This window comes from Lichenostomus cassidix, chromosome 3 (assembly GCF_008360975.1).
Source record: "Lichenostomus cassidix isolate B80296 chromosome 3, HeHo_3.0, whole genome shotgun sequence".
Classification (NCBI taxonomy): domain Eukaryota; kingdom Metazoa; phylum Chordata; class Aves; order Passeriformes; family Meliphagidae; genus Lichenostomus; species Lichenostomus cassidix.
The window spans coordinates 3,963,943-3,980,771 of NC_139483.1; the positions used below are offsets into that span (position 1 = coordinate 3,963,943).

The following is a 16,829-nucleotide window of genomic DNA, read 5'->3' on the forward strand; positions in this document are numbered from 1 at the left end:
AAAAAACATGATCAAATTTGAGTTTTAAATCAGATATACTGTAACTCAGCAGTGAGCTGGTCCTGTGGGAGCTGAGCATAGGGAGGCAGCTATAGAATCACTGATTGTCAGTCAGGTGACATTTCCTCTGTTCAAATTAAGTACCTGAAATTCAAACCCCAGACAAGTGCCCGTTAGCTCTCTCTTGTCCACTCAGTGGGGACTGAACCCAGTTAGTTCCCCTGAGCTGAAAGGAAGAGCTCTGAAGTCAAGGCTTGAACGAGAGCATCCCCTGATGAGTCCACACAAGACCCACAGAGCCTGCTCCCCTGCATGCCATAGCATCACTCCTAGGGGTAAAATTACCCATATAATAGACACCTGGCTCCTCACTGATAAACCTTCACCCTGCAAACTCCTACATATAACATTTACTACTCAAAATGTTCATTTCCCTTTTTGAAGGGCTGGAGAGCAGAAAAATCAAGATTTTCTCAGTTCTAGCTTGATTTCTGAGGTTTGCACCTTCTTAAGCTGTGGCCCCATGCAGCACACACCACTTCCTCCATCTAGCACACATGTGGAGATCAGCCACCAGAGGGAAAATCCCCTAAAATCAGACACTGCCATCTGCTGCCTGTAGCACTGAAGTTGGCTCAGGGAACCCAGGACCTCAGTGGCAATATGCCCCATGCCTCATCCAAGGACTTAACCATTTATCCTCTGTAAAATTGACCCTTGTCTCTTCTGCTCTTCCAAACTGTTTCTCCCCTCTTAGCAGCGTGGAAGCTCTTGTCCCATCCAGGAGATACCCATCACCTGAGGCCATCCAGCTGGCTTTTTTCCAGCCTGCTCTGCCCATGGCAGCAATGGGTCCGAGACAAGTATGTGTGGCAGAACAGGGCTGCTGCTCCCTTGGCAGGGATGTCTGTGCTTCTGCTGCAGGAGTCCAGAGTCGTGTGCACTCCTAGGTATTCTGGCTGCTAAACTTCCCAGGGAAGCATGTAACCACATCCATGTTCTTCAGGGGTCTTCTTCACTCTGAGTTGTTTCAGGGGTTTTGCTCATCTCATGGCCTGTTCTTTGCTTGACATCCTCGGGCTGTGATCAGCTACAAACACTGCTGGGAAATGCTAGGCTTTGGAAGCAATCTCCCTAATCTTGTTTCACTGTTGCCCTCTGGCACAGAAGGTCTAGATTTTTAGGTATTAAGAGCTAATAACTTAATTTGCTAATGTGGAGAGGCTGGAATGCTTGGATGAGGGTGTCAAAAGATTAAAGACAATCCCTGCAGCGATTAGCCTCAAGAGTCTATGGAGGTCAACAGAGATGTGCCAGCAGTGAATCCACCACTGTCAAAAGGCATCCAGAAGCAGAGAATCTGGGTCAGACCTCAGGCTGCCCCTCTTTGAAGTGGACTGCACAGAAGTGATTAGGGAAACTGTTACACCACCCCAGCAGATGCTGCAGTTTGGCTTTGGAGCTCTCATCTGTGCTGCCTGACAAGCTGCTGCTTGCTGTGATCCCTTGCAAGCCCCTGACCCATGACAGCCGGCTGGCAATGTGCTGTGTCAGCCCTTTGGATCAGCTGCAGCCAGACGTGCAGTGGAGCCTCCTTGCACGCTGCTCCTGGTGTGTAGGAGCTGCCCTCGGAGCAGAGGAGGGGCTTTCTAAAGCCTGCTGGGGTCCCTTCCAGAAGGGGCTGTGCTCCTGACATTGCTGTTCAGCAAGCCCTCAACGCAACTTCAAATCAGCCCCACGGTAACATAGAAGGATCTCATGCCAAAGCAAAAGAAATTACCAACTGTTGGCCACTGTTACAGGAAGCAGTGAACTCAGGTGGAGGTCAGGGACTGATTTTCAGGGAATCAGGCTGGCCATAGTTTGCAGTTAAGTGATGTCCTATGCATTTAGAATTACATAAAAAAAAAGGGCTCTATCTCAGCTCTCATCCCTGAAGAGGATGCCAAGATAAAAACCAGCAGTGGTTTGAAGAATCACGGAACTGTTTAGGTAGGAAAAGACCTCAAACTTCATTGAGTCCAAGTGTCCTTCCAGCACCACCAAGGCAACCGCTAGCCCATGTCCCCAAGTGCCACATCTACTCAAAGATGGGCCTTCAGCAGAGCCCACAGCTGAAGTGTCTGAGGCACAGCTGAAGAGAGCAAGGAGGGGAGAAGCTCCAGGACATGCACACATTGTGCTGCTCACCCTCCCAGATGCAGCACGTGCACAGCTCCAGGGTGCTGTGGGGACATTGCTCAGTACTGTGTGGATCCTGCTCCCTCATCTCTCCAAACACAACACCAGAAGCCACACAATCAGGATTCGTTTAAACAGAGTCTGCTGGGTTCACACTGCCTACGATCCTTGAGAAGCCAAACATCCCTGGCTGACTCCAGAGAACCTGCCAGGCCCTGATGTTCCAGGATAGCCCTGACAGAGACCAACCTCTCAGGGCTTCTCCATTTCCCTTGACAGGGCACAAGCTCTGTCTTTAAGCTTTGCAGCTGATTATTTTAAGAATTCCTTGCTCAGCTCAGGTAATTCCAAGGACCTGGCCACCTGCCTGCTCCTTCTCACTGGTCATGGTATCAGTGAAGCATCAGAGATTAATGTGAGAGTGTGACAGTGCCTTACTTGTATTCATCATTACATTAAATTAAGCTATAGATCCTTCTGTGGCTGTCAGCAAGAAGCCATTGCAGAGCCTCTGCACCCTTCCTGGCAGACACACACTATGGTTCAGAGGGTGGTGGGCTCCTAGTGGCACTTTGACACATCCATAATTCAGACAGAGAATCAGCCAAGCAGGTCCAACAGGATCTCAGAGGCAACATCTCCCAGCACAGCAGGAGTCCTGATCCCACATCCCCTCCTGACACACTGAACCACTCTGTCACAGCTGACCTTTTAGACAGATTCCTGCATGGAAAGCCACTGCTCCCTGTGCAGAGCCCCAAGAAAGCCAGCAGGCAAGCAGCAGCAGCCAGAGGCCCCTGTGCTGGGACTGACAGCACAGCAGGATGTCCTGGACCAAGAGACACTCCCTCTATGCCCCATGGTCACATCCAAATATCCCAGAACACTGTGAGTATCCAGCTCAGTCTCCAGACCATAATCTTGTCCAAAGACCCCAAAGTCCCATGATGCAGCATTCAGGCTTGCTTGGGGCTTTGACCATTACTAACCACCACTCCTGGCTTCAGTAAGGCACCAAACATGAGCACAAGTCAGGCCAGAATAAAATCCAGACCTTAAAACACCCATCTCTCTCAGACAGTTAAAGCTGCCATGATCTAAGGGACCTGCTGTGAGGAAAGCTTCCTTCCAATTACCAGCCCCCTAATTTTACCTCTGCTTTGCCATTCTCTGCAGAGCTCAGCTGTCACTCCAGCTCCCACTTCGGACACTGCGCACCAACCCCATCTATCCTCATTACTGCCCCAAGAATATTTGCTTTTTTAAGCCTCTCTTGATATTTTCATCACTGCCGCAGCAATCTGTCTCTGTGACATTCTCAGAATGGAAACAGTGGACACTCTCCAAACCTCAGGACAAAGCCAAAAATATTTTCCTGCTCAACTGGTAGTCATAATCATCCATGAGTTATTTGGACCAGTGTGTCTCTTTAGCTCAGATTCCCGCAGAGCCGAGGCAGCAGGACCCCAAGGCCTCTGCTGGACCACAAGATCCACAGCAGAATTCAAGGATAGCTGTAGACAGGAAGGCATGCACAGAGTAAACATCTCCCAGTCTCTTCAGACTAGCCAGTCCTTGTCAGAAATAAAAACCAGATTTTGTGATTTCCCTCGGTTTTGCACTATAAATGATGTGAGAAAAAAATCCTACAAATGGTACATCCACAGTATTTATCTGTGTGTAAATTTTGACAGAGAAAACTTAACCTCAAATGGTGATGGTGTTTTGTGGCAATTAGGAAGTAGCCTTGGTTTGATGCTGATAGGAATCGGTTTGCAACTCTTCCAATTGCCTTGGGCAATCAGAATTAATGGTGCCTCTCTACCCTGAAACTCCATCCACACCTCTCTGTGCCACCTGCAGTCTCGGCACTTTACAGACCACCTGAGCTTCCACAGGACAGCAGGAATGGCACTGCCAGCATCCTCCCTCTGCTTTTCCCTGTACCTGGGGTTTCACACACCACAGCCACGCCAGCAGCTCTAGGTACCCAAGGACCACAGCCTTGGCTTCTGGGACCACTTCAGTCTGACTTGTTAGTCTGTCCCATGTCTGCAGCACTCCCCTGTCAGTGAAAGACCAGGCCCATGGTCACTATAAAATGCTGCCAGCACCCAATCCCAGTGTGCCTTGGGCTGTGAGAACAGTGAACAGTCCCAACACCTGGCATTAGGTTCTTCTTAAACTAGTTCCCATGAATTTTGCATGTTTTCCACTGATAGTCACAGACCAATGAAGAAATAGCAACAGCATTCGGACTCTTCCCTTCTGAAACTCCTCCACAGTCTAGAATAAGAAAATAAAAAAAGCTCATGAATGCAATCATTAAGCCAAAAGTCAGTAATGACTGCAGTCTGAGTTGTGAGTGAAATTAAAGCTTAAAAGATTAAGAGGCATGCAAGCTGGCTGTATGGCACAAGTGGGGTAAAACAGATTACAGAAGTCCCAGTCCCTTCATTAAACAACGTTCTACCAGGTTATTAAACTCTGTTTAGTTTCCTTGTCAATATGCCTAACCCTATTTCTCAGGCATACTTTCCACTGACATGACCCACAGCAGCTGATGATGCCAAGAGGCGCCTCAGCTGGCACAAGGGTTCCATGGCTGGACAGAGGACAGCCTTCTGAGTTAAGTTTACTTCCTCAGGGAAAAGAATCCCACTGCAACAGAAGGAGGCAGGTCAGACAGTCAGAGAAGTCCCCTTTTGCTCCAGTACATTGAGGAATGATGCCTCACCACCAACTAGACCCTCTGACAGAGCAAATAACTATAAGAACATCTGTGGCACAACCCAGCATTCCTGGTCCCTGCTCCACCCAGAGCAGCCTGCCTATTTCTGGCGAAAGGTAAAATAGAGAAACTTGAACCTAACTGAAAAACACAGCAGTTAAATACTAATTAGCAAATCAAGCCATGCACATTCAAATTTACAGGGTGATGCTGGAGTGACTTGCAGCTCATGGTAATACTACCCTCACTTAAGCACCTCTCACCCTCCATCCTCCTCTGCTAGGCTGCAAAAGGCTGGGGGTCAGTGCTGGGAGAGGACAAAGGAGGACGGGATGGTAAGGAGAGAGCAGCAGAGCTGCAAAAACAAGACAAATCTGGATGGGGAAATGTCCAAAACTGAGCAAAGTCTGTGCTGGCTTGAATGAGAGCTGAATTAAGCAAGGACTGCTTCCGAGAATGCCGTGTCCCTGCCGCCAAGGATGGTGAGGGGGCAGGGGAAGGAGCAGAGAGAGAGCTTGTGAAGCACAAACATGAGTATGAGAGAAGACAAGACAGAGCAACCAAGGCCTGGAGGGGACCCCAGGCTAAGGTCAAGCTCCCCATACACAGCTGGCTTGCAAGCATGGAAAAAGCCTGACACAATCCATCACAACGAAGACAGCAGCCTCCTCCCTGCTGTCCAGCATGCATCCCCGTGAATGCTGCTGGACTTCTGTCTGAAGGGCTGCATCTGTTGCCATTTCATTCTCTCAGTGTTCTCTTACTTCCTCGTGCCCCCTTTGCCAGAAGGAAGCAAAGCAGACATAGCAGCTAAAAAAACCAACATTTGGTTTATATGCCTTAGCAGTTGTCTGCCTGAAAGGGGATGTGCTGGTATCCCAGGTGTATGGACATAGGAGGAAACAGCTGCAGACACATCCAACCTGCACAGGTGGGGAATGAGGACAGCTCCTAACATACTTCCATATACTAAAACCATCTACAGCTTAAAAATTGCATCTGTTGCCAGGATGAAATAGGAGAAATTTTCCTCTGGGTGTGTGTGCTATGCAGAATATTTCAACAGGCTGCAAGAAGAAAGCAGGAAGAGCTTCTAAGGCTCACTGCCACAGGCCCATAGGCTGCATTCACAATCCACGGGGAAAACCTGAGCTCTCTCTCCACACATGCCTTGGTCACATGCTTCAGCACACACCAGGGATGAAGTTCTTCTGCTTCCAGAGGCCCAGTTTAAAGCATATTTGAAAGATCTGGTTTTCAGAGTGTGGATGCTATTTAGAAAAACCAGCCCTTAGGGGGCGGTTCCTGTTTGGCCATCAAACACATGGGCAGCCTTCATCCACCATTGCTTTTTGAATCCCTCCCATCCAAAAGCTCAGGAGGAGACGAAAACAGTGGAAAATATTATTTCCCTGGCTGCACAGCAGACTCCTGTGCCTCAAGAGGTGCCTCCCTGGCAAGGGTAACATTAGCCAGGAGAAGTCAGGCCAAGGAGACATAGAGCAGAGGAGTGGGGAGAGGAGAAGAGATCAAGACCATGGGAAGAAAGCTGGATGCTCAAAAGACAGCTATAGGTGGATGCATAACCCAGGGGAAGAATCTGCTGAAAGCTCTTCTCTAAACTGTGTGGACCATGAGCTGGGAGTGAGCAGAAGAAGAGGGGCTCATATGGCTAAAGGAGCTGAATGCTCCCAAGGAGAGCTGGGCTGTGTGGAGACTGACATGGCCACTCAAACCAAGGCCAACCCAGCAAGGAAACTCCTGTGGAGCAGCAGGAGGAGCACCTGGAGCCAGGACCCACGAGCATGCCACAGAATGCTATGCACCAGGGGAAAGAGTGGGTCTGTGCCAGCTCTAATTGGCCCCTAAAATGACAAGTTATTCTTTTTTATTTAATCTCTCTGCGCTTTGTTTCCCCATCTTTAAAACACCCCCTCATCTCACAGAGGTTTTGGGGAAAATTAATTAACTGCTCATCAGCTGCTCAGATACAATAGCAATGAGATCGGCAGAAGTTCAAGAGGAAATTAATAATTCTGCCTCTGGAACAGGGCTTGAATAGAGCCTGGTAAATAAGGCAGAGGGGCACAGAACGAACAATAAGAGAAAACAAAATCTTGAATAGCTGCTCATTAAGTGAGCAAAGTCCATTCTGTGTGCAGAGGGAGGCAGGGAGAACCCAGCAAGGGACCCTGTAATTAAAGCCTGGATAATAATGCACACACACCAGGGAGGCAAATTAAGGGTGCACAGGGAACCCTAACACTGCTATTTTCTAACTTTTCCATGTTTGACTTTCAACCCTCACAATGCTCTTTTAATGCCTTTTTTAGGTGTGCAGTGCTGTACAGAGGCGTGGGCACACTTCCCTTCTCCTGTTCCAGCAGTGGGATGCTTATTCTGATTCTGGAAAGTGTGCATGTACAGCCTGTAAAAGCTGGGAAGAATAAACAATCAGGGTTGGTGCTCAAGCAAATGCATCCCAGCTTTTTGAGGCTGTGCATTTGCTTCTTTTTCTAAACAAGGTGCATGTAACCAAACCCAGCATTTCCTTAGGCCAAAGAATAATACATCTAACACAACACAAACAAACTACAACCTAATTTAAAAATAAAACGTATCCTGGAGAGAGCTGGTCAGTATTTTACAACTCAACTGTTTACCAGCCAAAAAAACCCCAACCCCAAAAAAACAAACCAAAAGAAGGCTTTCTAAAAGAGTGCTGATGGAAATGCAGCTGAAGACCCTGCAGGTCTGAGCTCTGGGATTCCCAGCCTGCAGGCAACATATCTGAAAATGTAAAGGCTCCAGCTGCTCACTCCACAGGTCTGACCCCAAAGAAAAAACTCTGGAGCACAGCAAGCAGCTCTGACCAACAACCAGCCCTAGGCTCACCTGGCAACTCAACTGAGCTCCAGGTCCCCAGCAGAACAGAAATCTGACCACCAATCAAATTTGCCACCTATGCTAGTGCCTCTAGGAGACACTGTTGATAATAAAACCAAACTCCTATTCATACTGGCACAAAACAAAAGATGAATCCCACCAGTAAAAGGGAATGACTTTTTGTTGAAAGGTTGGAAGTGGGAAACAATGAAAAGCACAAATCGAATCAGGGTTTTATCTAAAACAGTGGAATTTATTGACACTGAAATTTCTTATTTGCTCACTGAAATCACAATTTCATGGGGTGATGTCAATCATTCCAGTGCTCAGCCACCCTCTGTGGGTTAAACTGCAGCAAACCAAGGTTATGTGTCTTGACAAAACCACATGCAAATCACCAGCAGAGTCAAGGAAAACAAGGTGGGGCAAAGCAGTCAAAATTTTAACTCTTGGCTTGAAAGAGACTCACAGACTACATTTAGGATGACTTGAACTCCTCAAAGTTACCATGGCTGGAAGGCTGAAGGCATTTACAAGTGCATTTTGGCTGTGTTACATTGTTCTGAAACAAAGATCTCCCACCTGTAAAAAGATATCTCAAGAAGACTGACATTCTCTGTCAAGCCCCAAACTCTAGCAGGCGTTTTCCACCAAAAGCTGTGGCTTGTAGCCATTTTTTTTAGCAGGTTTGAGGCACAAAATCAATACTGTGGAGAGTCAAAATCAGAGGAATTGGCTCCTCTGCCATCATGCTACACAGTTTATGCCCTTTATTTGCATGAAAAAAGCAGCCTGAGCAAGAAGTCCTACTGACTGCAGGAGAACACCTCTGGGGATCAGAGCTTCATGCCCTTTGGTCATTAAAAATTTATTTCAGTAAATTGGGTTTTCATAGTAAGAGTGATAGCAGAACCACTGACACATTGAGCTTCTGTAGCTCCCAGCTGCACCCTCCATGCCAATCAGGACATGTGGGTGGTTAAAAGGCACTGCTGTGACCTTTTCCTGAGGCCTCCTCACAGTGAAAATGTTCACCTTCATCCCGTAAAAGTTCACTGCTAATGAAAGCAGAACTGGATCACAAGGAAAGCCCCATCTCTCTGCATGCTTTCTCTGAGGTCCCTTCTCCTCAGTTCTTCCAGAGCCCTGGGTTGGTAACATGACCCTGCTTCTCCTCTTTACAAATAAATCTGCACTACAACACGTCAAAGAACATTTATGAGACTGTAAAAACACCGGGCATGCTGGCAAGTGCGAAGGTAAATGCAGATTCAGATATTTAATTATGCAGTCAGTCATGTCTGCAATTCAGACAGCAGCTCAGATCTCACAGCTTAATGACTTTAATTTCAGATAAATAGCTTGTGTTGTCATAAGCAGTTTGACACGCTGGAGAACAGTCACACAGTACACTAGAAGCAAACAACCAATGTTTATTCCTCTGCCCACCCACACATCTTGGGCAGCTCAAAATGCCCGAGCTGACTGCTTTTGCTGCTCTGCTTTTCATCTCAAAAATGAGAGAGGAACAGCACAGGGCCCTATTAAAAACAACAAAGCCAGAGAAATTCGTGGCAAGGTTGTGAACCTGGCATCTGATTTCACAGTACAGGCAAGGCACAGGGTGAAGCTAGAATTGTAAGGAATCATTAAATGCTCTTACCTGTCCTGCAAAAAGCCCACACACGCCAATAATACAGAGAATGTTGAATACAGCTGAGCCCACGATGGTTCCAACGCCTACGTCGCCTTTTGTGATAAAAACACCTGAAAAACAAGTTCAAGAGAAGCTGTGTAAATTGGAAAGAGCAGATTTTTTTTCCACATAAAATTGCAGACCTCACGCCCCATTAACAAATCCAAGGGCAGGTACTAGTTCTGCCACTTTTTCTCTTGTTTAATAGGGCAAACAGCAGAGACTTGCTTGCTGAGGGGACCTGGATGGATTGTGTGATGGAAACCAAGTACCTTAGAACCATCTAAGTTACTGACCTCCTGGTCCTGTGACCCAACATTATGGCAATACACACCATAAAACACTGCAAGCTCGTGGGAGCAGCTGGTTGGACACAAATCTGCAGGAAATTGTCTCTCATAAGACGTTCCTTGACCAGTACTCTGCTCCTTCCCATATCCCCATCCCAACAGGCTTCAGTAGGGATGAAGCTTCAGTAGAAGCTGGACATGATTCAGAGCTGTCTGGCCACAGCTACTCAGAAGCTGAGTGATGCTTCTCAGGATGAGTTATGGGGCTATGTTACAAGATTTTTTCAGAGCTCTTCTGTCAAATTTGGTTAAAATTGGCCAATGAGGTTAATGGTGAGGGAGATGAACTGACAGACACATGCATCACAGTGCTGCACAAAATCCTTTCCTTAGGAAGCCAGCCTAAAAATAATACTCCATCTCCTGCTAGCTGTCAGCCTGTTTAAGTTCACCACTTGCTTTTAAATAACAGTATTCATCTGGCTAGCACAGTTTATGTATTTTTTCCAAGTTTATCCTTTTCTCAGAAGCACAGGAGCACTCACCTGCCAAGTGACACACAACACCTGATGGGTTACACCACAGCAGGAGAATGATCTGATGACCATCAAAGCTTCTCTAAGTCGCCTGAAGGAATCTGGCTGTATTTTCACCCTGCTGCTGCACTACCCTTAACCAAAAGACAACCCCAACTTGCTCCAATTTAAATTCCCACATGTTAAGGCTTTGTTTGTGTAACCAGACCTCTCTGCAAAGTACCCATTTTGCATGAATTAACCTGTGCTCTGCATCTGGCAGCTATCACTGAAAGAGAAGCATCTCCTAGAGAAGGTATCTGAGCTGAGAACTAATTCTCCTTGGTGATGGAGAGCCCTCTGTACCCTCCCAGCTGCTGCCTCTGCCAGCAGAGATGTGGGTGAGTCAAACTGCAAGAACACTTGTGCTTTGGTACAGCATCACTGTAACACTGCCTGCAGTCCCCTCCTCTCACAGCTGTAGGAGAACCACGAGAGTTTCCAGGGTTTTACACACTTAGGGACTGCTGAATCCCCTGATAATACTTCCTGTAAGTGGAGAGTTGCTTTGTAAGTGTGATGCTCTGACCAACTTGTTGCTGTGAGAAAGCATTTCAAATCCTCCTCTCCTCCCCACTCTGGCTTTTCCAGGGAAAAGTGGTGTTGGAAGCCTAACCAGAGGGGAGCTAATGGCAGAGAACCTGCTGCTGAGGACATGAACAATGTGCCAGGGTACCAACCAGGAAGGCTGGAAGAAATCCTTTCCCACTGTGCCCTGGAGCTGGCATGGCAGATGGGGTAGGAAAGTGGACAGGAGAGGATATGGCTGTAAGTGCAGCCTGGCTAACTGGCAGCCATGGTGAAGTGTCCACTGGTCCTAGCTCAGCAGGGTCACATCCAAGCCCTGCTGTGAGATCATGGCACTCCCAGAGTCACTTCACCTGGTGAGGACTCCCCACAGTCAGTCCCATGTGTGCCCAGGAGGGATTACAACAAACCTTGCAGGCATGCAGCATTCCCATTTCAGCTCCGAAAACAGCCAGGGAAACGTGCAGGTTTTGGGAAGCAGCACCAGCAGGCTACTTACCTATGACAGATGTGAACAGCTCAGGAGCAGAGCTTCCTGCTGCCATGAAAGTTGCCCCAGCCACATCCTCGCTAAGATGCAAGCGCTGCAGAGAAACAAGCACTGATTACCACCCTGAGCAGCTGAAGGAATTCCACTCCCAACGTTCAACTGCCTGCCGAGAGCAGTACCTGTGAAGTTTTGTGTTAGCAAAGATTAACTACAGGAGAAAAGTCACCGTGGGCATTGGCTACTTCAGTCAGCATCACTTGGCAGACGGCAGGTTATGCCAGTGACACCTCTGGAGAGGAGGGAAAGGTCAGCACTGCAGACAACAGGAAGGCAGGTTTGCCACTTATGGCTGTGTCTCCTCCATGACCCCAGCAACATACACCTTATCCCTTACACTCTGGCCCATAAAGGGCTGGACTAGGGCTCAGCCTTGGCTCACCCCCAGCCACCTTCCCTGACATGACTTAAGCCTTGGTCATTTACCCTCTCCTTACCCCCTTTCTCCAGGACTACATCACTTACCTCCTATACCTGTCCCCCAGCAGTACCCAGGGACTGTCTGAAAAATGGGGGCTTCTGCAAGGGAAAGTACCTACTGTTCTATGAAAACTTCATCAGCATATGCTGTTTCCAAAGATTTACTTGGCTAATTACACCCTCTATGTTGCCTGCACTCCCACTGCTCCATCTGCACCAGTTGCTGCTCAGCAGATGCCACAAGGCTGCTGAGGACCACGTGCCTCGATGGCACCCTCCCCTGCTAAAGAGGAGCAACAACCAGTCTCTGCCATATGGCCACCAGCCCGAGCTGTTACTACACCAAGGCAGCGGCTGCCACTGTAGGAGAACAGGAAAGGCAGCCAGGAACACAGGGAAAGGACCCAGGTTGGTGTCCCTGGCAGAGCTGGCTTTTGAGGCAGCTCCCCCAGCTTGGCAGGACACAGGAAAGCTCCCTCTGCCCCTGTTCCCCTGCAGCACTGCAGGGCTCCTCTGCTACCTCATCCTTACCAAAGCACCTTTGCACAGAGACAAGAGTGCAGAAGTCTTCACACACCAGCCTTTTCTGAAGATTCCACAACAGATATTCCTGGCCCCTAAGGGAGGGTAACTCTATCCACTGACCACACACAGATAACAATCCTTTTTCACATATGTTATGGAGACAAGGGGAAAGGACAGGATGTGCCCTGGCCAAGACTGCCTTTGAAGCAGAAGACCATGGCATTGCTGGAGTGCTACAAAAGCTTGTGGAACCACATTAAGTACAGCTTTATGGAAAATTATTTTAAACAGGATTAAAACAATAATGAAAGAAGTTCACAGGACCAGAAGTAGATCCCCAAAAGCCAGGCTCTTCTGCAGGATGCTCTGTGAAACTATGGAGACAGCCATCCTGCAACAGCTGCTGGAACTCACAGTGTCTTTTGAATGTAAAGCCACCGTCCAAGGAAACCAGCAGTGCTGATGGTTTAATTCAAAGCTATAGTACATGCCCTTGAGGACAGTTTCTAGAGAATTCACTAGAATGCATATGATGATTCAGCTGATACAACAGAGCAGAAAACAGCACCCTGGGTAGGAGGCAAAAATGTATTTGCAGACAAATGTTTGCCACTGACATCGTGCAAATGCTCTGTAACACCAGGAATGGAGCTGCCAGGCAAGTGCAAGTAGAAACTGATTTAGAAAACAAATCAAAATCAGTGTTTTTTTGTGAATACATCTGAACTAACATAGAATGTGAATGTCTACCATAACTAGTGTTCTGGAGCAAATTCTCATGTCAAAGCACACATTTGGGAGAGCAAATGGCTTGTTGGTTCAACTCAACAACTCCTTCCCAGACTAGATGAAGCTAAGCCAGAAAAAGGATATTTAATTTAGAATTAGAGCATCTAAACTGTGAGCAGATGTAGAGTAACTACTGGTTGATCTTCAAGATCAAAAGAGCCTTCAGGCAGGAGGCCTGAATTTTTCGTGCATAAAATACATAAAAATATTTGAATGCCTCCAAACATCACCTATGGGGTGAGAACAGACCTTTCTAGGAGAGAATCAAGCAGAAGCAATAGAACAGTTAAAAGTCTGATCCATTTGTATGATCAACTTTGATAATCCCTTTCTCCTGGACAGTAACTTAGCAATACAAGTACTCCAGATCTGGTGTTCAATTGCTAAGCTTTCTCTTTTACACACAACTGAATAAAAATTGTTTTCATCATCTCGTTTGTGGTGCTGGATAAGAGAATGGTTCAGAACCACTAAGGCATGTGAGGAATTCTTATGTACCATTGAGAAGACAACAAATAATCAGATAACCAAAACAAATAACCAAAAAGCAAAGATCTGGGCAAGTGAAAACTCCATTTTAAGGCTCAGGGGCTTGCAAATACTGCAGTAAATCACACAGTATTTACTATGACAGTATTTGTTGTCTGGATGTTTGCTTTTTAGGCATCAGACATCTTTACAAACCCAAGCACATCTGGGAATCTGTCACAAGAAGAAATGGCAGCATAAGGCTGGCACCTGTTTGACCAGCTTCTGGGGCAGGTGGAGACACACAGATCCTGCATGTGCAGAGAGTTAATGACCATAAGAGAGGGACCTCTACAGTCTGTGAGCCCCTCACTCGTGACGATGAAGTTTACCACCAGTAAAGTTAGAAACTGTTAACACTGTGCACAGTGTTTCCTACAGTCATTTGTAAACACAGGCAAGGATCAACATTTCTATGGAGCAGTGCAGGAAACAGAGGTGTAGGGAAGGGATGGAGCTTGTCCATGGCCACTCAGAGCCCTGGCAGAACTGTAACAGCAGCCAGTGCTCCACAGACCCAGCCATGAGAGAGGCTACTAATCAAAACACATTCATAGGTGGTATTTAGTGAGTGCTCAGCCAAGAGAAATAACAATCTCCCTCCATCTCGTGTCTCCCTGTGTCCCTCTGGGTGGCTGGCTTGCCCTTGGGCATATTGACAGCACCCCAAAATACAAACCTGTCCTGGACACTGCTCACTCAGCTCAGGTTTTGTTCATCCACACACCTGGGCCAGCTTCTAGAGCCGCATTTCCCAGTGAGGTTCCCTTGCCTGGGAGAGGAGAGGTGAAAGAACTCAGCATGTCTACATCCCCAGCATCTCCCATCCTCATGTCCACATCAATGTTCCCTCTCCTGAGCCTTGTCATGGGGTCCCTCAGACTCAGCCCCAGAGGGTGCAGCAACTTTGCAGGATGGAAGCTCCTGCTTTGTGTTGTTACACTTCAGTTACCTCTATACTTAAGCACCAAAATAGTGGGATTTCCTGGGGGCTTTTTTCCTTGGATGACGCAAAAAAGGCCCACACAGCAGGGTGCTGAACTATAAATATCAGGTTAGTTTAGAGACAGCTTCCATCAGAGCTGTCAGCACAAATGACTTGTCCTGCCATCCTCCACATTTCTCCCAGAGCCAGGCACAGCCCACGCCCTGACAGGTGACACTCATTCCCAGGCACATGGGCAGGCCTGGATGTCTTCTACAAAGACAGACATCTCACTGCCAAGACCAAACCATATTTTTCACACACAGACATTTCAGTGCCTGGAACTGACACCAGCTATGGCTCACAGTAACTTTGGGCAAACAGTCTGTGTTCGCTCTGTAGCTGTCTGAGCTGATTTAGGCTAAAATGTACTCCTTGTCTTCTAAAATTTAAGCATTACTAAAGAGAAACAGAGTCCCTTGCAATTGCTGGAAGCATTCCCAAGCTTCTTTACAGCTGACCTAGCTGTCCCTGCTGCTTTACAACTTACACCCACACAGCACAAGGCATGACAGTCACGACTTTGAGGGCAAGGCACAAGATCCACGATTTCTACTGGGATAAATCACCAGAGGTTTTAATCTGTGTGAGCTAAGGCCAGGGCCTGGTGTTTCTGCAGAGACATCTGCAAAGACACACAAACAAGAGGCAACAGCAACCAGCAGAATGTGAACACTCAGAACACCTGGAGAGCGTGTCCTGCGAGGGAGAACACGGAGCTGAGTCAATGCACACACATCAAGTGTTGAGCAGCAAGACAAGCAGCACGAGGAATGCTGCAGGACAATAGTAATTACACCCTCACCCTGAGGCTTGCCAGAGCTGCTGCAGAAGTGGCACACGAGGAAGGGACATCTTCTAATACTTACTTCACAGATCTTTTCCAGCGAAGGGACGAAGAAGTCATCGCAGACGATTGCCAACGCGTAAAACATATAAACAGCCTGCAACAGAAAAGAGAAAAGAGAAAAGGTTGAGTCTGGAGACTGCCAAACAGAGCTGAACAGCATCATCCCAACTCATCACAGGTTGGATTTGGTACAGATTTTTCAAGAAAAGAAAATGTTCTCGCAAGAAGAATTCGTAGAGCTGTCTGGGATTTAATCAAAAGATTGTGAAGTATTTATCCAAAAGTTCTTACAAACTATCAAGAGCTGCCAACATTTTATCTTCACTATAAAGACTGCTTTTTTTTTTTTTTTTGCTTTTTTTTTTAATTCTCTGGACATTGCAAAGCCAAACTGAACTATTTTTGCTTTCCATTTTTTCCCATGGTGCAGTGCAAGGCCTTTTCATCATTGTGTTCTGTGAAAATCTAAACCCTGCAGAAGTAATTTCTGAGATCCAGTGTTTTGAAAAAAGGGAAAGGAGCTTGTTTTCTGCGACTGAAGTGCCCTGCCATGTCACCTGGGTCCCAGTGGTAAATCTTGCCAAACTTCACATAGAAACAAATGAAATTAAGGGGAAACACAAGATTCAAAAGGACACCAAGCCAATCAGCTCTTCCATTTCACACAAGAAATGTTTAATCCATGTTTTTGTACTATTAAACAGAATGTGCTGGGGCCTGATCTCTGCCTGTCAAAGGTTCCTGTCAAAGCACACACACAGAGGTGCCTGAATTCTGTGCATGCAGACAGAGAGGTTGGTCTTGGGCACCAGCCTGGGACCACACAGTTACTTCTAGAAGCAGTGCAGTTCCAGTGAGTAACTACAGCTGAGAGAAGAGGCCAGTATTTGCAGAAAAACAGTGTCTTAATCCTAGAGTATCACAGTTACAAGCACATCACCAACAGATTCTCTGGCTTTGCTTGTTGTTGAAGTCCTGCAGAAGCTGAGGTGATGGGAGGAGACCAGAGTATTATTTTCTGAAGAGAAAGCAGCAGTAAAAATGGCCTCCAGGTTTTTGTTCTTGTTTTGATTTTCCAGGAACAGGTTTAAATCCCCCAACCCCATCTTAAAAACACAGATTCTAATTTGCTGGAATTACAATTTTGCCACAAAAAGTGAGTAATTACTGTACATCTCAGCCATGAAAACTTTTCAAGCTCAAAAACAATTCAAGTGTATTTTTTTTCCTCAGAATTACAGATGAGAATTTCATCATAACGAATGATTTTGACACAATCTTGAGGAATAGGCACTAGA

At 46.9% G+C, this 16,829-nt stretch overlaps 1 protein-coding gene across 4 annotated transcripts in view; it reads right to left on the reverse strand.

The window, feature by feature from the left end:
- Positions 1-16,829, reverse strand: part of SLC24A3 (solute carrier family 24 member 3) — a 123,249-nt gene that overhangs the window by 44,868 nt on the left and 61,552 nt on the right. For all 4 annotated transcript variants that reach the window (XM_085054067.1, XM_085054066.1, XM_085054065.1 and 1 more), the window contains 3 exons: positions 15,551-15,625; positions 11,387-11,471; positions 9,462-9,565 (listed from right to left, as the gene is read on the reverse strand). In XM_085054067.1, coding sequence (XP_084910193.1) covers positions 9,462-9,565; positions 11,387-11,471; positions 15,551-15,625 — 264 coding nt within the window. The remainder of the gene's footprint in view (positions 1-9,461; positions 9,566-11,386; positions 11,472-15,550; positions 15,626-16,829) is intronic.